Source organism: Neophocaena asiaeorientalis, unplaced genomic scaffold (genome assembly GCF_003031525.2).
Source record: "Neophocaena asiaeorientalis asiaeorientalis breed wild unplaced genomic scaffold, Neophocaena_asiaeorientalis_V1.1 scaffold77, whole genome shotgun sequence".
NCBI classification, from domain to species: Eukaryota; Metazoa; Chordata; class Mammalia; order Artiodactyla; family Phocoenidae; genus Neophocaena; species Neophocaena asiaeorientalis.
In genome coordinates this window covers 8,626,751-8,650,656 of record NW_020174645.1, presented here as the reverse complement: position 1 = coordinate 8,650,656, position 23,906 = coordinate 8,626,751, and the positions used below count along the sequence as shown (strand labels likewise).

The 23,906-nt window shown below is 44.7% G+C and overlaps 1 protein-coding gene across 1 annotated transcript in view; it reads left to right on the top strand.

Moving 5' to 3' along the window:
* CCDC60 (coiled-coil domain containing 60) overlaps positions 1-23,906 on the top strand; it is a 132,101-nt gene that overhangs the window by 23,230 nt on the left and 84,965 nt on the right. Inside the window, exon 4 of the mRNA XM_024758473.1 lies at positions 17,840-17,919. Coding sequence (XP_024614241.1) covers positions 17,840-17,919 — 80 coding nt within the window. The remainder of the gene's footprint in view (positions 1-17,839; positions 17,920-23,906) is intronic.

Genomic DNA, 23,906 nt, shown 5'->3' with positions numbered 1-23,906 from the left:
CTACCATGTCCCAGAAAAATCTAGAAGTTGTGCCCAGCAGGACCCCTTTGGAACAAGGCTCCTCACCACCTCTCCCCCAAAGGCACATCCAAGATGGTTGTTGAAAAAATCTTAGCACTTCCTGTGTAGAACCTTGTGTTGTGAAAACAAAAATAATCTCTCACCCACCTCTGTGGTGTTTGGTTCACCTCCCTCTGATTTGCACAGCGAACGAACGGGCCCCTCCCCTGTTTAGCCCCAGGAAAGCATGAAAATGAACATTTGGCACTATCAAGGGCATCCATGCTTTCGCCTTTTTGGAGAAGCCCTCTCTGTTCAGACTTTTCACATTTGAAAATATGCAGGTTCAGCTCATAATTTTCTCCACCCCAGGCTGCCAGCCACACTCTTCTCCCTTCTCGGCTCATGCCCACCCCCCAGCCCTGTTTGCTAACTCTGAGAAGGAAGGTGTTTTGCTTTTTCCAACAAGTCTGAACCCCAATTAGTTTCTCAGTAACTTGATACCCATTGGTGGTGATCGTGGTATCTCATCTAGCATTGTTATTGATTTGGTCAGAAGGAATTAAGGAGATAATTCTTACTCAATTACATTTCCCTGAATTTCCTGAGGTAGCTAACTCTGCTCCCCGGTTGTATTTTCTTTTCCAAATTAATTTTGTCTTGACTCTGAAATGAGAGTGGACATGACGGGCTTGTTGTGTTGATTGTCATGGAAACAAAGTAGGGCTCTGTATTTTCATTCCAAGTAGGGCTCTCAGATTCTTTTAAGTCTCAAGTCCGTTCTCCAGTAGGTCTGTGTCTTTATTCCTGTCTTACCCCTAGGTTCTTCATGACATTTTTTTCCTTAAATTCCATGCCATTCCCCAGTGAGCCATGTCTAACACTTTTCGTATTGTTGCTGTTTCCCGTGATCCGTGTCTCCAAATTATTTAAGTTTTACCTCTGTTTCTCAGTTGATATGTTTAAGGCTTTGATGGCTTTCTGCTATGAAAGATGAGGGTTTGGCTTCCTTGTATCCCCATGTACTGCCCACTCCCGAATCCCGTTCCCTGCGCCGAGACAGCACTACCTTTAGTTCCGGTACTGGGTAATTTTGTAACCTTTAAAAATATGTCATTAGGGCAGTGAAACTATTCCGCATGATGCTACTGTGATGGATACACGGCTTTAGACATTTGTCCAAACCCATAGAATATACAGCAGCAAGAGCGAATCCTAATGTAAAGATGGGCTTTGGGTGATAATGTATCAATGTAGGTTCATCACTTGTAACGAAACACCACTCTGGTGTGGGATGCTGATAAGGGTGGAGGCTGTGCGTGTGTGGACCCAGTGCAGGGCGGGTGAGGGGCGGGTGTTGGGGATGGGGGAGGGGGCGGTACGGGAGCTCTCTGCACCTTTCTTTGTTTTGCTGCGAACCTAAAAGTGTTCTTTAAAAAATTGTCTTAAAAAAACAACTATGTTACACTTGTAACATAGCTGCATTCACCCTAAAGAGTATTTTGACCTGACCCCTTACTTTGCAGCAGAGGAGGTTAACTCCTCATAGGCTCTTCTTGCGTTTTTTTACCACTGCTCTTACATTGTGGAGATTGATAACACTCGCATTCTGTTCAGGACTTGTAACTGTTTTCCAGGCTTGGTCTATGAGCTGAGTGTTCAAGTAGAAAATCAACAAATGTTACAGTGGTATTTTCCACCCGTTCATTCACTCACGCGCTCAACCAATAACTACCAAGAAACCACTCCGTGTTTGTCGTTGTGCCAGAGACCAAAGATGCCGTGTGACAAGGTCACGCTCCCTGCACAAATTGCAAGGCTAAAATTTAGAGGAGGAAGAGAGAGGAAACCTACACGTTACAATGTAAGCATAATAACTGCTGAAATCAGCGGTTTTTAACTTCATGTTCAAAACATGAATATGAAATGTAACAGAGGTAAGCTGAATGAGACAGGTATCTTAAATAGGAGCCGCTTGCTTTCCTTTAGGCTCTGTAAGCATAAACAGAGTCTTGGTGTCTGAACCTCAGCCCGTTTTGCTTCTCCGTTGATCCTCAGGCTGAAGCCACGACACTAGAGCATTCTACACACTGCAGACTGAGAGGTGGTGAGAGGCATCACAGTTGCGGTTTTGTTTCATGGTTGTAAAGCTCCTTCATCGATAGGGAGCCTTTGCAGCACTGGATGCATTTGTCCAGGACACACTGGCTGGAAATATCACTCAGAGGACAGCTGGGGACACACATGCTCATCACGAGAGGTGCCGGAGTGGTCACAACAATGCCCATGGCCCAGCACGGGACACCGAGGGGGCCTCTGGGGCCACGGAGGGGAATATTCTGACTACCCTTGGCATGAATGTCCCATCCAAGTGGGGCGTGTGTGTGTGTGTGTATGAGTGGAGCATGGCAGCACTAGAGGCCAGATTGCCAAGTGCACTAGGAAAATCTGAATTATAAGATGTAGTCTCTATCCAAACACACATAGGTGTATGCACGTCAATTAAGAAAGTCCCAGATTGTTCTTCTATTTACCTATTTTGCAAACAACTCAGTAGTTTGTTTACTTAATGATCATCATTGGGTCTGTTTCCTTGACTATGTGACCTTGATCTGTCACTCTCTCTCTCTCCATGCCTTGGGTTTTTTGTTTTATTTTTTTTTAACCTATAAAATAGGCATTTATTTCTTATGGCTTTTACCCAAAGGTAACAAGTGGCAGAGCTGGGATTTGAACCCAGGTCTCTCTGATTCTAAAATCTGTGCTTTTCAGTACTACAATCTACTGTCTCCTGTGGTAGCTCAGTTATGGAATTATCTTGTTTGCAATCCAGTCATTCCCCAGGCCAATTCACATCCTGAAATGGGCCCATGCTTTTTCTTTGCCAGTGGGTGAGACTGATATACATGGTAAAAGCAGTGAGTAGACGCTAAAGAGAAATTAAATGAGTTTATATAATGCAAATCATCGATTGTTTCCTATGCAGAGTTTATTCCTCTATGGCTATATATTAGTTAACTATGCTGTGTAACAAGTGACCCTAAAACAAACATTATCTCACAGTTTCTGCAGCTTACCTAGAGGCCTCTGGCCCTGGAGGCCACAGTCAAGATGCCACGTTGGCCTGGAGTCATCTCAAAGCTCAGCTTGGGGAGGGCTCACTTACAAGCTCACCCACGAGGCTGTTGGCAGGTATCAGGTGCCCGCTGGCTGTAGACTAGACGTGTCAGTTCCCTGCTGAGTGGGCCTCTCCCACAGAGCAGCTCACAATCTGGAAGCTGACTTTCCCCAGAGCAGGAGAGAATGCCCGAGACAGAAGCCATATTCTGTTCATTAGAAGTGAGTCACTGGGTCCAGCGTACCCTCCAGCAGAAGGGATTAGACAAGGGTGGAAATGCAAGGAGGTTCACTGGAAGCTGCCCACCACACATGCTGGTGAAGGGAAAAGGCAGAACCTAGACCGTGATCATCAACAAGCCGGGTGCCCTGGGATCTCCAGGAGAAATAAAACTTGTCTTCTCTGATGGGGCTTCTCAATCTCCACTCCTGACGATTTGGGTCAGATACAGCTTTATGGGAGAAGGTCGTCCTGTACGTTGTAGGATTTAGCAGCATCCTTGGCATCTACCCACCAGATGCACCCCCCCCAAGTTATGACAACCAGGAGGAGCTTCAGTGACACTTTGGGAAATTTTCTGGGTCTCTCCTGAAGGTCCACCTTCAGTGGAAATGAAGGGGAGGCATTGCACTTGCAGGTCATCAGTAAGCCCTTAACGAATGAATGATAGTCATTATTATCACCAAGATGTGCTCCAGCTCTCACGCCAACAAATAACTAGGAAAAGAGAAAAGATGTGATTTGAGATTTTGTAAGCATAGAAGGCAGGGGGTTGACCCAATATCCATTTTCTTAGAAAGGCGGGGCGGTGGGGGGGGGGCGTCCTCTCTGCCTTTAGGTCCTTTGCACAGGGGAGCCAGGTGATGGACTCAATTCTCCAGCCCTAATGTGTGTGACTCCCAGCTTTCCCACCTTCTCAAACATGGCTGGAGAGAGAATGACAAGAATTAGACACTGTGGCACCATTATCACACCGATGACATGCGGTTTGGAGCTGCTGCTCTTGTTTCTTTCAAGGTGGGATTTTTTGTTTTGTTTCCGAAAATAATCTATGGCCACAACTTAAGCCATGAAGAAGTGCAGGCTTCATTCTTCTAAACCAGGGCTCAGCAAACTTTTTTTGAGCCAGGTAGTAAATATTTTAGTCTTTGCAAGCCATACAGTCTCTGTTGCCACTAGTCAGCCCTGCCCTTGGACCTCAAAAGCAGCCGCAGACAATCTGTAAACAACTGGGTAATGGTTGTGTGCCAGTAAAACTTTATTTACGCAAACAGGCAGGCTTCTCTGTATCTTCTTCCTGGTACTCTTGCCTCTTTGCCAGTTTTCCTTTTGTGTCAGTCCTTAACTCTCTAATCTTATTCTCCTCTCTCTTCCCCTCTCCTTCCTTCCCCTCTCCTCTCTCCCTCTCTCTCCCCATCCATCCCTTTTGTGACCTTTTCCTCCTCCCTCTGTCCCCTCTCTTTGTTTCTCTCTCTCTCTCTCTCTCTCTCAATTTCTCTCTCTTCCCCCAGCCTTCCTCTCTGACACTTAATTCAACACCTCCGACCTTAATCTCCAATTCCATCCCCTTCGCCAAGCTCCAATCCACATCCACCCAATCCACATGCACGTATCAGACAACTGCCTCTCAGCCCCACTCATGCTCCCAGACCCAGCTCCAAAGACTCAAGAGCTGGGCGTCATCTTCGCTTATAGCCTCATCGTGCACTCCCAGCCCTCTGAAACCCTCCCAGATATATTTGTTCTTTGGGGGGAGATCAGGGTGCAAACAGTACTGCCATTTGTGTGAAAAGGGAATGCTTGTGGTGGAAAAAGAAGTGTGTGTGTGTGTTTATTGAAGTATATAATATCTCTCTGGAAGGATACACAAGAACTTGGTAACACTTAGTCACCTCCAGGGAGGGAAATGAATAGCTTGAGGACAAGGTAGAAATAATACATTTTAACTATACACGCTCTTATATGTTTTAAAACCATTTGAAAATATTTCCTATTCCCCCCCCCCCCCCAAAAAAAACCCACTAAAAAACTGAACTGAAATGAAGTAAAATTCAGTGCTTTACTTTCAGTTCATAGTGAGGACCCTCATCTCTACGCTTGTTTTGCCGAAGTGGCTGCTCATGGTTTCTCAGCAGCATTAAAGCTTTAGGCATCTTTCCTCCTGCTTGGGGATGTCAAGAGAATCTTCATCGCCGTCACACTCTACATTTCAATTCCTCATGGTAACTTCCGTTTGAAAAACTGTTCCCGCCACTTTCTGTGTTCAGCTCAGTCTGAAACTGGAGCAGTAACCCCCAGCCCCACTGGAGGGTAGTTGAATTGCCTGTATGATTCGTGTCTCCCCCACTAGACCACGAGCTCCTTGAGGGCAGGGATGGTGTCTTGTTCAGCCTCATATCCCCAGCCAGTCTCTAACTCCCAGTAGGTATTTAAGAAATATCCGGACTACACCTGCCCCGCACCCAGCCTCGTAATGTGGCTCATGTAACTTGGTATTGAATAGCACCCTGCGGACAGGATCGTAGAATTCATACCGCAGCAGCCCTGGTCACATGAAGCCTCATCCCGATGGGAGTTCAGGCCTCAGCCAGCTCTTCTGCATCTGGGCTCTTTTCTCTGAACCACTGGCTTAAACTCAGCTCAGCTTCTGCTTACATGGAAAATGAGGTTAGCAGTTATTGAGCAATGTGGGGCTGGGTTTCCTTGACCTCCAGGGGCTTCGCTCGGATTTTGCTAAGATGTTGACTTGGTCCTCTTCCAGGGAAGGAGAAAAGAGCTGAAGCTACGTGGGGACTTAACCCCTTAGCCCAACCCACAGACTCTTTCCACCCAGATATTGACAATACGAAAGGAGATTTTCTTGGGTCGCCACTTGTTTCTTTTCTCCAGGATGAATCGACTAATTTGTCTCATTTTCAAGAAAGGGAGTAAACTGTGGTGTGATCAGCAATAAAGAGCGCCCTGTGATCAACTAGAGCGGCCTCTTCTTCCTCCTGTAGCCAAAATCCAGCCTCTGTACCGAATTGAATCTCAGAGGCAGAGTTTGGGGTGAAGTAGAAAAGAATAGCTTTATTGCTTTGCCAGGCAAAGGGGGCCACAGCAGGCTAATGCCCTCAAGACTGTGTGTCCTGACCTGGAGGGGGCAGTGAGGAGTTTTATAGCAGTGGTTCAAAGAGGGCGTGATCAGCTCGTGGACATTCTTCTGATTGGTTGGTGATGAGGTAACTGGGAGTCAGCATCATCAACCTTCTGATTCCAACTGGTCTGCCTGCTTGTGGGCAGCAAGCAGTTAACTTCTTCCACCCAATGGGGCTTTCAGTACCTGTAAAACAGCTCAAAGATATTGTTATGTGTATCCCTTGAGGGGAGCCATGACCCCCTTGGGGCGGCCAGGGCTGTACTATTGTTTCTTGAGGGTTCCTCCCTCCCTTCCCTGATTGGCAGCTGTTTGACCCTGCCGTTGGAATTCAAAGGAGGGTCATGGAGGCTGAATGAAGCCTATTTCCTGTAATCAAAAAACGGGAGACAGAAAGACTTTTATGCCCAGGAACCCCACAGGGTCCTGCTAGGTTTCACTCCTGCTAGCTGGGTGACCTCTGGTACAGGTTATTTAACTAATCTGGGTTTCAGGTTTCTCAACCATAAAATGGGGATAATAATAGTTACAACACTTAACTTTTGGAGTGGTTGTGAAGATTCAGTGAGAAATGGCATGTAAAGTGCCCGGTATGGGAATGGCAGTCGTGTGTCACGACGCTCCTTTTCCTTCCCGGGACCATGGCTGACATTGCTACCACAGAACTCTTTTCTGATGAGGTTGAACCGCAGGGAGCTACAGGCGGCCACTGCTTCTAATGGGTATATTGAAACTGACGCTCAAGTTGGAACCAATGTGCTATCTCTAGCCTAGCACATTTCCAGACATTAGGGAGGTTCTGAAGATTTAGGCACTGTTATCATTAAATAGAAGCACCTTTGGCAAGGTGGTTGTTACATTCGGGGACCCTTTTCCTGAAGCTCCTTCGGGGCGTTGAGTGACAGCCATCATATGGATTCCCATTGGCTGTTAACGCCCAGTAGCTGGACTGCTGGCCCCTCGTATTTAGTCTTTCAAAAGAGCTGATGAGATTAATGTATTTGATTTAAAAAAAAAAAAAATTTTTTTTTTAAAACTAGGTGGATAGCACATTTGCTGCTGGCAGGCCAGCTCAATCCCAGGGCTGATGGGGGCTCATTGATGGTGGCAGCCAATTTCCATTTCAATCGAGCAAGAGGGGGGAGGCAGAGAAAGGCAGAGATTGAGAGGAGCCAGGACTTGATTGCAAGCTATGGCATTTGGCGCCACCTACCGTTATGTCACTGCATCGCTGTCATTGATGACTCTTGACGCTGTTAGCCTTAACCTGCCCTTAATGAGTGTACCTGGCAACATTTTCATAATCTCACTCAAATCTTCATGTTTCTTTTATAATTTATGATTTAATTTTGTCAAAATGCCATATCGTCATGATGTAGTGACAACAATAGTAACATTTCCTTGGCACATTTGGTTTCAAAGACCTATGCACCCAGTGTGCCTCTTAGTCTTCTGGGTGAGGACCCGGCAGGTGCCAGGTGAGCACTGCTCCACCCGGCCCACCTTGGCGCCCGGCTCAGTACCTTGCCAAGTCCCTCAGAGCACAATTCCCATTCCCAGGGTGCTCGTGCGTAACATGGATTTCACTGGAGGGTTCACGGGAGAGCAGGAGAGGAAGGTTCCGTTGCATCCCATGGAAGAAAACCAATGACACGGTCCTTTAAACTGGTGCTTTTCCCCTGAATATCGGTTGCCTCCTCCCCACACCAAGGCTCCCTCCTCACCCTCTGTAATACATCACTCTGCCTTTATTAACTGGAACATTCATCCTCTGTGTGTGCTTCTCCAGTATCCATCTTCACACTCGTCTTCCTTCTCAAGGAGACTGGGTGTGTTAGGCAGAGTTCTTCAGAGAAACAGAACTCATGGGATGCATTTAAGTATAGATACAGATACAGAGATCTATTATAAGGAATTAGTTCACGTGCTTATGGAGGCTGACAAGTCCCAAGATCTGCAGTTGGGCAAACTGGAGACCCAGGAGAGCTGGTGGTATAGTTCCAAAGGCCTAAGGACCAGGAGAGCTGATGGAGTAAGTTCTAGTCCAAAAGCCTCCAAGCTCAAGACACAGGAAGAGCCGATGTTTCAGATTGAGTCTGAAGGCTGAAAAAAAACCTGACGTCCCAGCTGGAAGGCAGTCACGCTAAAGAAGCTCCCTCTTGCTGGGGGCGGTCAGCCTTTTATTCTATGTAGGCCTTCAGCTGATTGGATGAGGCCCATCCTCATGAGAGAGGGCAGTCTGCTCTACTCAGTCTATCAGGTTAAATGTTAAACTCATCCAAAAGCATCCTCACAGAAACACCCAGAATAATGTTTGGCCAAATACCTGCACAGTCCACGGCCCAGTCTAGTTGACACACAAAATTAACAATCGCACCAGCCTTCTAGTCTTGACTCTGCCAGCTGACCAGCTATGCGACCTTGAATGGTTTCCTCGTTGCTTCCATTTCTCTTTTTATAAAATGGGTGGTGCTTTCAGGATCCACTGCAGCTTTCATGCCAAGGCCAGGATCAACGCAGCAGCCCCCAGTCAATGAGCCGTTTCTGCCCTACGCTTGGAGTCCCATCATGGGTCAGCTTCGCTCAGGAGCTCCCCGTTGCATTGGCCGAGACTTCATGAGATCCCCATTGTGGCCTGAGGCTCCCTCTGCCCAATCTTCCTCTCTCCTTCTTTTCTCTTTCTCACCCTCAGTAAGCCTCTTGTACTCCTGTCTCAGTGCTTGCTTCCCAGAGGCCCCAGATGATGCGTATGTTGACATTTTTTTAAGAGTTCAGGTCATTTACTTTGCAGAATGACTATACAGCATGGCGACTGTAGTTCGTAGTACTGTATTACATATTTGAGAGTTGTGACGAGAGTCCATCTTAAAAGTTCTTATCCAAGAAGAATATCCTGTAACTATGTAAGGTGACGGTGTCAACTAGGTTTATTGCGGTGAACATTTTCCAGTGTACTCTACAAATATCAAATCATTATGTTGTACGTCTGAAACTTAGTATGTCAGTTATATCTCAAAAATAATAAATACTCCCTAAAGGATGCACCTTGCCTTTATCGAAGAGAGTCTTTAAAGAATTCAATAGCTCATTTCATATTTTAATTGGAAGGTCTGCGTGTGGATGAGGTCACTAGTTCAGGGTTATCCCTACATAGGTAGGTACCTGCCTTATACCCTTACGACAAAAACGTTCACTCTCCCCAAAGGAAAGTGTCTATCACCATCATAAAACCACCAAAGCTTAAATATCAGCATGCAAGCTAAGGTCTCTGGACTCACGTGTACGTCTTCCCATGGACCCTACCCGCTCTCTGCCTCTCCGTTCTTTACAGCTTGTCCATAATAAGTCTAAAATTTGCGAATCATCTTGCCTGTTCCTCAGTGTTCTCCTTTCCAATGGCCTCCCTTCCCCCGCCTCACCACTTGACAGAGCATCGCCAGCTGACATCTGTATCAGCCCAAGTACGTTTAGCAGGAATTCATTTCCATCTTAATCTGATTTGAGGAAGTAGATCACATTTTAAGAAGTAACAAAGATGGATTTGGAACATTCTTTCATAAAAGACAAGAGAACAGCAGACATTTCAAAGATTGCCTCTCTGGTCTTGACCTTCAACAAAATCATTCTGATTTTCTGCCATATAAAATTTTTTATGACAAAATCTAACAAAACTCAGTGGGCAAGCTTTGGAGGTACTATCTGGAAATTAATAGCTAGCAACTGTCCCTTGTTTAGCCCCTGCTAGTCAAAACTGGGGGCAAAATGCAGTAGTGGTTGAGAACACATGCTTTTCAAAAACAACAGCAGCAGCGAAACCTGATTAAAAAGTGGGCAGAGGATCTGAATAGACATTTTTCTAAAGAAGACATACCCTGATGGCCAACAGGTACCTGAAAAGATGCTCAGCATCTCTAATCATCAGCGAAACGCAAATCAAAGCCACAATGAGCTATCACCTCACACCTGTTAGAATGGTTATGATCAAAAAGACAAGAATCGGAGAGTGTGGAGAAAAGGGAAACCTTGTGCACTGCTGATGGGACTGTAAATTGGTGCAGGCACTCTGGAAAGCAGTATGGAGAGTCCTCAAAAAGTTAAGAGTATGAGACCCCAATATTCCACTTCAATAGCCAAGATATGGGAACAATCTAAGTGGCCACTGATAGATGCATGAATGAAGAAGATGTGGTATATATGTATAATGGGATACTACTCAGCCATAAAAAGGATGAAATCCAGCCATTTGCCACAAGGTGGATGGGCCTTAAAGGTACTGTGCTAAGTGAAGTAAGTCTGTGTGATTTCACTCAAATGTGGAATCCAAAAAAACAAGGCAAACAAAAACAAACACATAAAGAGAACAGATTAGTGGTTACCAGAGGGGAAGGTGCTTGGGGAGGTGGGTAACACAGGTGAAGGGGTCAACTCTATGGTGGTGGATGGCAGTTAGACTTGCAGTGGTGATCACTTTGTAGGGTATACAGATGTTGAATTATAATGCTCCTGTACACCTGAAACTTATAAAAGAGACAAAAAAAAAAACAACAACCCCAAACAAGACGTATGTTTTGATGTTACTTGAGATGATTTCAATTCCAGACTTTGCCACTTAATAGCGTGTTGTTTTCTCCTTTCAAAGCCTCAGTTTGCTCCTCTATGGGAAGAATAATAGTGCGGCGAGGACTAAGTAGAATCACGTATTTCAAATGGGAACACACTTAGGATCCTGTGTGGCACATAGGTGAATGATAATGTTACGTAGGCAGCATTAGGTCCTTTTCACAGGCCCAAAGTTACCCAACACCGAAGCGACAGAATTAGGACTCCACCCTGGGCCTTTCAGACAACAAAACTCTTTACATTCATGCCTGTCACCTCCCACTTCTCAGCTGTCAGGTTAAACCAAATCACTTCCAAATGCTGCTATTTAAACAGTCCCAGTACATGGATATGAAATGTGAGTGTACCTGCCCAAGAACCTTCCCCACCTAAGGCTCCACTGTGAGTCTCTGCTCTCACCTCCCCCTCCAACATTTGTCATCTTTTAACCTGACACATTACCGGATGTCATGCGGCATTTCTCACAGTCCTGCTCTCAAAGACCCATTTGCAGATGAGAGAAAGGACACGTGATGTATGTAGAAAGGGACAGGGCAGAGAGTCGACCTGGTTTTCCAGGAAACAAAGAATGGAGGCATCGCCCACACTCTGCAAAGCAATGGAAGAACCGAAGGCTCTTAAGACCAATGGCGCACCCAAGGAAGCAAAGACAATTAAAATCAAGTCTCTCAGGATTGCTTTTATGAAATCCGGCTGGGAGTAGTCACAGAAAGTGAAACAAAGGACATCCAAAGAGATGGTGATGGGATTATACTTGGCTTTTATTTTCTCCTAATTTTAAAATCTTTTCCTGATATCCATTAATTAGTTTCATAACCAGATGATAATCTTAAAAGTAGAGTTGTATTGCAAATGTGTTACTTGGGTACGGAGTCACCTTAATCAGTGTCAGTAGGGAGGAAAGATTTAGCATTAGTTTGTTTATCAACGATAAGGGTCTAAAAAGTGTGAGACTTAGAACACACGAGTTTTGATGCAAGAGGAGGTGGTCTCTGAAGATCTGGAATATACAGTACTTCCTGGGGAAAGAAACTGGGAGAAGTAGGAGGGTTCTGCGTTTCCTAGAAACATGGATTTTGATAATGATTTTGAGAGAGAGAATGATCCTAATTCTGGATATGCATCTAAGCCATGGAAATTCTGGGAGTGTCAGGTTTAGGATCAAAAGGTAAGGGATTACAAAATTATCATCTGCAAAGAGGTCCTTGATTAAAGGGAGAACCAGCTTTATGGTCTAAAAGTAGCTGGTCAGCACCTGGAGCCAAGGCATTTGCATAAGCTATAACATAACCGTTTGTTTTGGGCCCTCATTTCCATTTCCCGCTCCCCACAGGGAGTTGATCCTTGCAAACTACATTTCCCTGGCACCCTTGCCAGCTGGCTTCGCGGTAGGTTTGGCCAATAGGAGGTGGAGCAGGAAATTGGGGTGGGGGTGGGGAGAGGGAGGCGGGGAGAGAGAGAGATCTGCATATTTCTCCCCTTTTCTCAGTTTCTGGTGGCACCTCCGACTGAGACTACGTGTCTTCCGTGAGTCCAGCTTCTGCCAGGTGGCCGAATTCTAGGGCTTTTGAAGGCTTCCTCTTCCCTTTGTCCTTCCAGCCCTGGAGGGGGTGCACACTTCCTCCTTTTGTTAAATCTCTAGTATGTCTTGCCCTCACTTACTTGGCTTTCAGCTCTTCTGACACCTTTGTAACTGCGCCCCTATATTAAAGTCCCTCTCTTGAACTATCTTGCATGAGCTCTGACTTCCTGCCAGTACCCCGCCTGATAGAGTGTGTTAAAATATACTTTTTTTTTTTCGCGGTTAGCGGGCCTCTCACCGTTGTGGCCTCTCCCGTTGCGGAGCACAGGCTCTGGACGCGCAGGCTCAGCGGCCATGGCTCACGGGCCCAGCCGCTCCGCGGCATGTGGGATCCTCCCGGACCGGGGCACGAATCTGTGTCCCCTGCATCGGCAGGCGGACTCTCAACCACTGCGCCACCAGGGAAGCCCAAAATATACTTTTTAAAAAGAAATTTTTATTGGAGTATAGTTGATTTACAATGTTGTGTTAGTTTCAGGTATATAGCAAAGTGAATCAGTTATACATATAAGTATATCCATTTTTTTTTCAGATGCTTTTCTCACATAGGCCATTACAGAGTATTGAGTAGAGTTCCCTGTGCTGTACAGTAGGTCCTTATTATTTATCTGTTTTATATATAGGCGTGTGTATATCTCCCAGTTTACCCTCCCCCTGCTTACCCCTGGTAACTGTAAGCTTGATTTCTATATCTGTAAGTCTATTTCTGTTTTGTAGATAAGTTCCTTTGTGCCCAAAATATACTTTTAAATTACATCATTCCAGACCAACATTAAAAACTTATATTTTGCTTATGTTGATAGAGTTAGAATTGCTTTACAAATATGAAAATCACTATTATCTTATTATTAGACAGTATAAGTAAATTATTTTAAAATCAGAAAAAAATAACCAAAATAAAAAATTATTATTTACCTACAGTTCAAACCTGAGATAACAATTTGTTATATTTACTTCCAGCTTGTTATATTATTACATATATACCTTGCCATATGTCAGTATTTTAAAACATAATTTGTATCAGTTTATATACATTTTTTAGGAATGTCTATAAATTTTTATGAATATATATCTTAAAATTTTCTATGATCTTAGTTCTTTATATTTGTGACATGCATCTTCCCTTGAAATTATACTCCTTTCCAAATCAGTGAGTCTACATCTACAGCGACATTAAATAGTAGCACCAAATTCAAATCATCATATACCATTGTCTGGATAGACCACAATTTATTGCCCCAATGCCTGTTGCTGGACATTTAGATGTTTTTCACTGTTACTCACACTGCTGTGGTAGATATCCTCGTGGATAAATCTTTTCATCCTTGCTGCATAATTTCGTTGGATAGAAGCAGATTTGCTAGAGGAAAAGAATATGTATTTTTAAGGCTTGTCATACATATGGTGAAACTTTCCTTTAGAAAGTTTGTAGAGATAGTGATTCTTGGATGCTTCGTAAACTTTTCATTGTGCTCAGATCAAAGTGTGTTCGTAAATATCCTGACAACTGGCACTCCCTCATTCAATGCCAGTTATTACTAGTGGCTTATTTCAGTTGTCATTAAACAATGGTCACAATGAAAATGGTTTCCTGAGAATCCATTGAAATGCTGCCATAATTTCAGCACTTGTGGAGTGGATCTTCTCCTGCTCAAGTCTTAGGTCAAGTTGAGGACACAATTTGGCTTTGCTGCTATAAGTTGTTCAGCACCGATCCCAGTCTATACAAACTCACTCTTTTACAACAGTGTGAATCCCTGGTGCATGGGCAACTATCATTAGGTGAGATTTCAGGGAAAATGCTTGAAATTTAGACAGAATCATAGTTGCTTCATGAAGGGGGTGAAACCTGAGACATTTGGGAGAGTGATGGGTACACAGCTGACATCAAGCAGCATTTCAGTCGTGGATTTTCAAATTATAGCAAGGAGGTTTGAGTGTGTTTATTTTGTCTTTGTTCGTAAGTGTTTTCATCACAACATCTCTGAAAGTTGCTTTGGTTCTGAAAGAAGGAATTAATTGGCTGCTCAAAAAAAAAAAAAAAAAGAGGCATTAAAAAGAGACAACCCTCATTTCAAATGTTTGATCTCAACATGGCCAATCTCATCGCTTTCACTGCAAAATGCACCAGCATAGGGGTCATCTGATCTTAATCCCCAAGAGGGGGAAGAGAACTAGTTGCAATAATTCTTGATCTGTTGCTGCCTTGACACACTCAAGGGAGGAAGCTGTTTCAGAGAGAAATCTTGTGGTTGTAAGGAAAAAGAAAGCCAATTCAAACTGATTGAAATAATAAAGGAAATGTTCGTGAAAAGTCCAGGTTCTACTGTAACTTGTTCAGTTCAACAAGGTACCACGGGAAGAGTTTTTCTTTGTCCTCTCCGCCTTCCCCCCTTATCTTCTTCAGCTGGAGGGTGGCTCCCTCTTAGGCACAAAATGGCTGCCAGCAAACCTCACAGGTGTCTGCTTCTCTGTTCATAGTCTATGAGGAAAGAGAACTTCTTTGCCTATGGTTCCTTAGATCTAGGAATCGTGCTTTTTAGAAGCTCCCGGCAAAAGTCTGCTTGTATCTCATTAGCCCAAATTATGTCACATGACCATCCCTCAACCAGTCACTGTGATGAGAGGTGGGCTCTGCTGTTTGGCTTCAGCCATTTAGGGCCACCCTGTTGCTGGTACCATAAGTATTTTCTGAGGGGCAGGAAGTCTAACCAGGGGACCAACCAGTATCAAGAGGGAGGGAGAAGGGATACTGGGAGTGTGAGAAAAGCCAGTGTCCATTATGCAGAAGTTTTAAAAAGTACTCCCAGAGATCCTCATATGCCTCCTTGGAGGACTGTCTCTCCACCCACTTCACCATCCCTCAAGATGAAAACTGATAGATTTGCCATCAATTTTCAGCCAAGGGGTTGAAACACCCTGGTGTATTGGGATAAGCTTGATAATATTACCTACAAGTCATTCCTAGTGATAGCTAAAGAGATAAAGTTTATAAATGATTTTATTGTTTCATGTCTAGGTGAGCTTATTCAAGGCTATCCCAGGTGCTTTTCTGGTATTCCGTATGCTTTATTTAGTGAACAAGACGGGGTACTCTGGGGTCTTGCCGTAGATTCTCCACCTCTAACCCGAGCTACTTGGTACAGGACACGTACTGGGTGACCCAGGAGAAAAGTGGCTGAGAATCAGGCAGGCTAGTAACAGTCCCTTCCCTGCACCCCAGACCCCACTCTCTATCCTCACCACCCCACTACAGACGTCATTCAATTTAAAAAAAAAATTTATGGGAGTAGAGTTGATTTACCATGTTGTGTTAGCTTCTGCCTTATAGCAAAGTGAATCAGTTATGCATACACATATATCCACTCTTTTTAAGATTTTCTTCCAATATAAGCCATTACAGAGTACTGAGTAGAATTCCCTGTGCTGTACAGTAGTCTCTTATTGTTTATCTATTTTATATATAGTAGTGTGTATATGTCAGTCCCAAACTCCCAGTTTATCCCTTCTCCCACCCCCACCTTCCCCCCTAGTAACCATAAGTTTGTGTTCTACATCCGTGGCTCTATTTCTGTTTTGTAAATAAGTTCATTCGTACCATTTTTCTTAGATTCCACATATAAGCGATAGCTACGATAATTGTCTTTCTCTGACTTACTCCACTCAGTATGACAATCTCCAGATCCATCCAGACATCATTCAACTTTGATACAGCTACATCCCCTGCCTTCCACAGTCCACTCAAAAGGCCCAGAGCAGCAGGCACCACAGCCCAATTTCATTTGCAGAGAAAGTGGGTGATGACGGCTGCTGAGAAAACAGCACACCTCCTCCCACACGTCCGTATTACTGTGATTTCTGTTAGTGAGCAGCTGAACTGTCCTCACTGTGCCTTCAGAAAACACTCTCAGTGCAGTACCACTGATCAGCCACGGGCAGACTTCACTTGCCACTTATTTTTTTAAAATCTTTTCTTTTCGTTTATTACACAACTGATTCATATTTACTGCAGAGCAATGGGAAAGTCACGTAAACTAAGAAAAAGTAATAAAATCTGCTATAATCCCACCCCCGTAGAGAATCACTGCATGGTGGGTGGGGGGGAGCTTATCATATCTTTTGATATGTATACATTCAAACAGATCATTTTTCAAAAACAAAGAATCGTGCAATACCTATTACTTTGTAACACGTCTTCTCTCTCGGAGAACTCCTCCAGCACCTCTCGGCTTAGATCGTTATATTGTCGTTGCATTTATTTGCTGCCTAGTATTCTGTCGTTTAGAGGCACCCTGATTATCGAACCTGTCTTCTCCTGTGAAGCTGTGATTTCCAAGAGTTTGTTCTCACAAGCAGCATCTTAGCAGTTTTGTTGATATGAACCTCTGTGCCCACGCAGGGACGTTCCCATAGGATGCTTGACAGAAGCAGCAGCATTAGACCAAGGGCAAGCGTGCTTTTGCAACATTTGGTATGCGTTGAGGAAGTGCCCTTCAGAAAAGTCATTGCAGTGTGTTCTCCCACAGTTTCATTTGAAAGCATCCATTTTCTCATAATTTCTTGTCACTTCCTTTCATTTAAAAAAAAAAACAATATTGCAGGAATTAATTTCACGACACGATAATCCAGATAATAGTCTTGCTATTGTTCACCAAATTGGTAGCTGAGAAAAGTGACTTTTATATTCCAGTATAGTTAATTTAACTCTCTTCTTTATATTGACCTGATAGCCACCTCTGAGTAATAAATTTAAGTCTTGTGAGGTTTCCCTGATGGCTAAGAAAGGCAAATGAATAGAGAAGAGGGAAAGAAGAACCCATGAACAATTACCTGGATAATTCACTCCTAAAATCCTGCTAGCGGAGCGGTGAGGGCGGGGGGAAAGTACATTTGCATCTTTATATTGACAGAATTCAAGCTCTCTAAATCAGGTACCTGGGCCGCTTTACAACGATGATTATCAGCATTTAATTTTTTGCTTTACTTTGAGTCTAATGCTCATAATAGAAGCTTCCATCTTTCCGACGATTGCCATGAGTCAGGAATTTAGCGATTAATTTAATCATCACAACAAAGTAGGAATTATTCCCCTCTTCTTCTGCTGAAGAAATTAGGGCCCAGAGATGTTGAGTAATTTGTCCAAGGTCACGCAGGCGGTCACCAGACAGAATGAGGATCAGAGTTCAGGTTCGTCCGTCTCCAAAGCCCTTGCTGTCACCAGCGTGCCACAAGGCCTCTCTTTTGGTGGAAGAAAGGACGCTGTGCTGCGTAAGGACCCCTCCAAGCTGATCAGACATCTCACGTGAGTGCATGAGCCCCCTGCGGCCTGGCTCCGCTTGGCACAGTTGTACTAACACTTCTTTCACTTCTTGACTTCCCTCAGGTCCCAGACAAACCAATGAGGAGCATCAAGTATATGGAGAAGAATATAATAAACCTCAAGAAAGACCTTACGCGAAGCCGGTGAGTGAGCCCTGCACCGAATGACCCACAGACAGCCCGATAGGGACAAGCAGGCTATGGGGTGATGCCTGTGAGTCTTTGCCGAGTCTCAGTGCCCCTCAACGCTGAACATTAAGCAGGAGATTTGCAGGAGGGTAGCCCTGTAAGGGCTGGGGATGAGACCCATTTCTTGGTTGGACTCTTCAGGGAGTACCTGCACCAGACCGCCCTACCCATTCTTGCTCAGGGCAGTCCCATGCCTAGAATTCCCTCTGCTTTCCTTTCTTGGACTGAATCCAACTCAAGAGAGTTCCCTTATGCTCCAGAAGACTCTTCCCGTTTTACTGCATGCCCACAGTGTGGTAGCCGAGAGTCAGATCGACCTGGTCTCAAATACTGCTACCTGCCAGCTGGCGACACTGGAAGAGTTACTTAACCTCCCTGAGTCTCTGTTTCCTAAACTGTAAAGTGAATATAGTATGAGGTTGTTAGAAGGACTGGGTGAGATAATGCATAAAAGTGCCGTCGCCTTGAAGACAATGCCATTCATATCTTTTTCCACCCCATCAAGTCCTTCCTCCTTAGCGTGATAGCGTGAGCAAACTGAGGTATAGGATCATATTTTTGTCATCTCTTGGCGTGAGGAAGGATTTCTTTCTCCTCAAGGTGGGGTCATAAATGGGGCTTTTGGCCAAACAACTGAAGGCGGAGTAAGAGATGGAGATTCTTTTAACACAGAACACGTAAGAGACACGCTAAGCGGGGGTCATACAGGCAGCGCGGAGGGTCTGCTTATCTCACGAGCCAGACCCTGGTAAGAATCACAGCAAGATGCTTCCTTCCTCACCTCCATGGTCTGGAAGCTCTTCCTTCACTGCACACCTGCATCTCCTCCCCACACGGCTTTGACGGAACGGGTGACAGCTCAAGAAGAGGCAGGAAGGTGTGGGCTTTTGAAACGGGGGAGAAGGAAAGGGATGAAGGAGGCTAACGGGGGCATCAGAATAGGGCCCCAGAGAACAATATTTCCCCACCGACCACAGGAAGGGTGGCTGCATCGGCTCTGAGAGGGTCTCTGGACACCCAGTGTCCAGCAGAAACATAATGTGAGCTGTTCGTGTAATTTAAATTTTTTCAGTAGCCACACTAAAAAAAAAAGTGGGAAAAAAAACAAGTGAAAGTCATTCTAATAATATATTTTATTTAGCCAAATAGATCCGAAGTATTGTCACTTGACATGGAATCAATATAAAAAGGTATTAATGAGATACTTTATAGTCTGTTTTGAACATGTGATGAAAAATGATGAATGGTGAAAATCCACAGTGTATGTTGCACTTAGAACATATATCAGTTTAGACCAACCACATTTCAAGTGCTCAGTAGTTGTTACAGATTGAACTGTGTCCCCCCAAAATCCGTATGTCAAAGCCCCAACCCTCAACGTGATTGTATTTGCAGAGAGGGCCACTGAAGAGGTAATTAAGGTTAAGTGAGGTGCGAAAGGTGGGACCTAATCCAATAGGATTGGTGCTCTCATAAGAAGAGGAAAGGATGCCAGGAATGTGCACACACAGAGAAAGGGCCAGGTAAGGACACAGCTAGAAGATGCCATCTGCAAGCCAAGGAGAGGCACCTTGATCTTGGGCTTCTTGCCTCCAGAACTAGGAGAAAATAAATGTCTGTTGTTGAGACCACCCATTCTGTGATGACAGCCGCATCAGACTAACATAATAGGAATAATCCTGCAGAGAATGTCCCCAGCTCAAGGGGGGATGATGGGGCTCAGTCTCGGAGTTTCAAGCCGAGCAGAGCTCAGAGACGGCATGTGAACTTGTCCCTGAAAATCAACAGGTGATCCGCACAGCGACCCCGCTGTTAGTTGTGGACACATTGGCCTCTACAGTGTTTGAACCCAGGTTAGAGGGCTTTTGAGGCTGATGCCTTGGGAACTTGGGAGCCCCAGGGACTGGTGAGAGGTAGTGTCAGGAGGCCAGAGTTACCTGAGTGGGGCAGCATCTGGGCAGGCAGCAAAGGAAGAGGGTTGCACAGCTGAGGGTGCACCTCCCAGCGGGGATTTGTACTCTGCTCCGCACTCATGCCTGAAGGACATTCCAGCTTTCAGAGGGAATCTTCCAGGCTTCAGAAGAAATGGTACAGCAGGGAAATTGCATCAGAGGTGAGGTTCCATCTGTATGTCATGGCCACCAGTCAGAACAGACACTGGCCGTACACAGCCATTATGACCATGTCAGTTCTTACCAGCTGAGTGTTCCCAACCTGGAGGTCGATGATTCTAATCAGCCTTCAATACATAGCAGAATCTCTAGAGCCTAGGAAATGAGCATTTCCATGATAATTTATACTGTAGACTGAGAGCTGATAACTACAAGTACCAATACATGCCTTGATCTATGTAGGTTCCAGATACCAAGACTCAACCCAGTCCAGGGAGGGCAGCAAGCAGTGGTGAGCCAGCTTGTAACCAGAACTGATTCGCTAAAGTTCCAGGAAATTTGCAAGCCAATTATTAAACGCAGCTATTGTTAAAAATTAACTTATATAAACTTACAGTTAAATACATTATATTAAAACAAAGGTGATAAATACTCTCAACTCATCATTTCTTTTTTTTTTTTTCTTCTTCTTACAAGGAGAGCAATATTTGCCCTTTTCCTCCTTGCATGGACCTTGTAAGGACCCAGTAAGATGGAAAAAATACTCTGGGCAACATTAACAAATTCAGGGTATTATTTAAATACTTCTCACTTTCCCCTTGAGTCTTACTTTGCCACAGTTTAAGCCTTCTCTGTTCCTATAGCACTGGCTTTGGCATTTCATGGCATTTCCGTCAGGAGGCTCACAGCCCTCCAGCCACCCTCCTGCTCCTGCCACTAGCTCGCAGCTCTGTTCAATCTGCAGCACTGATTGTTAGGTCTGAATAGATTCCCTGGTCCACGCAGACCCAGGTTAGTCTCTTCCTTTACTTCCTTAGTAACCTGCTAAATCCCGAAAGACATGTGGTTCTCAATTGCGGGCGATTCTCTTCCCTTCCCCCCTTCCCATGAGGAGACATTTGGCAATGTCTGGAGTCATCTTTGGTTATCATTATTGGTGGGATGGTTAGGGATGCTGGTCACCAGTTCCAGTGTGTGTGTTGTTTTCTCCCACATCAATCTATTCTCTGACACCAGCTGAGTGTCCTATCATTCAACTCAGTTCTGACGCTGCCTACCCCAGAGGTGGTATCAGATTCCAAAGGTTAAGGGCACAGTCCCACAAGACTCCCCTCCACTTCAGACGACAATTTCAGGCCTAGGTTGTTACTCATGCTTCTGACCCACTGGCTGTAAATCAGAGGTTCCCACAACCCCTTCTGTGGATTTAATTTGCTAGAGTGGCTCACAGAACTCAGGAAACCTGTATAATCACTAGATTACCAGTTTATTACAAAGGATATTGAAGGATATGAATCAACAGTCAGATGAAGAGATATGTAGGGTGAGGTCCCGAACAAAGGAGCTTCTGTTCTCATGGAGTTTAGGGCCTGGCAAGGTGGTGGGTGGAAGTGTTTGGGTTCCCCAACACTCTTTAGCTTCTAATGAAAATATCAGCTGCATAAAGGGAGTTCCAAGTGTCTTCTTACTTTATTCCTTCTTCAGCCCTCCACCTGTATTCTCCTCTCCCCATGAAAATTATGAAGATGTCTATATACTTAACAGATGTTTAAGATTTGAGCTGAAAAATCCAAATTGATGGTGGACTCATCAGGAAAGAGAAACTGGGATTCATTCTCCAGTAATTTCCGGATTGGCAGTGGACAGACGTAGCATTTATTGTTTCTAGATTTTTTGATGATGGCCATTCTGACTGGTGTGAGATGATATCTCATTGTAGTTTTGATTTGCATTTCTCTAATGATTAATGATGTTGGCAAGTCATCATTTCTTAATGATTTCATACATTTTACTGCTAGCTGTGCAGTTGAGGTTATTTCTGGCTATAGTATCTGTGTGGTGGAAATACTGTATGATGGGGGCTACTGCAAATCTCCTTCCAGCTCCACATTCACTGACATCATATTGGTAGGTCAAAATCAGCTACAGTGGGAATACTTAGGCGCAGAAATCAGCCAAAGGTACAAATCAGGGCTTACTTGTCCCTCCAGAGAGATGGTTGTTAAACATTCACCAGCACTCTGGGGACATGCCCCCGAATGACCAAGGCAGAAACTTCCACTAATCTAGAGGGGTTCAGTAGGGGGTGATGTAGAGGGGTGATGAAAAGGTGATAAAGACAGTGGCTTTTCTGCCATCCTCAAGTTGGCAAGCTGAGTCTGTCCTTTGTGCCAGACACATTTACCACGGTTAGAATTTAACATCCTCATCAGACAGGCTCGGCTTGTCCAAGTGCTGGATGTGAGGGACAACGTGGAAAGGGCCAGACAGAAAAGCCACAAGCAAGAAGGCAAGAAATGACAGTAAAACTTTGTATTTGGCCACACTCCTGGATCCCACTGACATTTAAGGAACCAGAGATTCCCCTTCAGAAGGAACACCTGTTTTCCAGGGGAAATCGTCCCTCCAAGAGATGCACACCCCTTGGCCCCATCACCCAGTATTAAATGAAGTGAATTGTTAACAAAGAAGATACTGTCTTTTCCACTTACTGTTTTTAAAATCTGCTTCACCTCCTGTTGGAATCTAGCCCAAAACACCAAAAGGAGGTGTTAGAATGAGCCAAGCACCTTGACTGTCTCCTAGATTTTTATTTAATACTTCAGCCCCCTTATAATTCAATTGAACCATTCCTGGTTTCATGGCCAATTTAACATGATGCTGAAAAGAATAAAAATCATGGGCTTCCCTGGTGGCGCAGTGGTTGAGAGTCTGCCTGCCCAAGCAGGGGACGCGGGCTCGTGCCCCGGTCCTGGAGGATCCCACATGCCGCGGAGCGGCTGGGCCCGTGAGCCATGGCCGCTGAGCCTGCGCGCCCGGAGCCTGCGCTCTAAAATGGGAGGGGCCACAACAGTGAGAGGCCCGCATACCACAAAAAAAAAAACCTAACAGCTTTCCTCCTCGCCTCTTCCACCAGGTGTTCGGTGGCACTAAGCAGCACACTGTGCACTCACTCCCCAAATTTCTCCGAGCAGAAGTTGACAACTGGGGCTTCTGTGTGTGCCCAGTTCTTGGTTGACTCTTGAAACCAATGACATGTTTTCCTCCAAAGCCACCAGTACTTTTTCTTGCACGTGGTTTTTTTTGTTTGTTTTTTTAAGGAAAATAGACATCTCTGCAATGAAAACAACTGAAATGTTGAACCTGAAGCTATGATATACCCGTGGCAAAGTTTAGTTAGGTACTGGCAACCACAAATAAGCAGTGATAAATTAGCCCCCTCTCCCAGCAGATCCCAGCAGGGTACAGACTATGCACCTGTTTCCAAGGTCTGAGACTTTGCTTTCCAGCTGCATTTGGTAGACTGCTGAAGCAGGGCAGTGAGAAATGACAAAGGTGGAATTCTGGCAAAGGAAGAAGCTTTTTCTTTTGTATGAAGTTAGACACTTCTTCTTGGTCCCTCCTTAGTTTTTCTGTGCTCATTCACTTTCTTCAACAAATATTTATTGACTACCAGGAATCACCAGGTATACACCAGGCATCATTGTATATATTGGAGACACAGCAGTGCACGAAGTAGACAAAATTCCTGTCCTCAGTGAATAAGAGACAGTGATGTGCATTAAAATGGGGCAAAGACAAACAAGTTCGCAAGTAAGTCAACAGGATTGGAGCAGGGGACGTTGGCTATATCCTATGAAGAATATAAAGCAAGGTGATGAACAGGCAGAGCTCGTTTTACTGCGCTTCACAGATACTGCGTCTTTCACAAATTGAAAGTGTGTGGCAAGTCTGTCGGCACCATTTTCCCAACAGCGTTTGCTCGCTTTGTGTCTCTGCGTCACATTTTGGTAATTCTTGCAATATTTCAGACTTTCCCCCTTTTTTTTT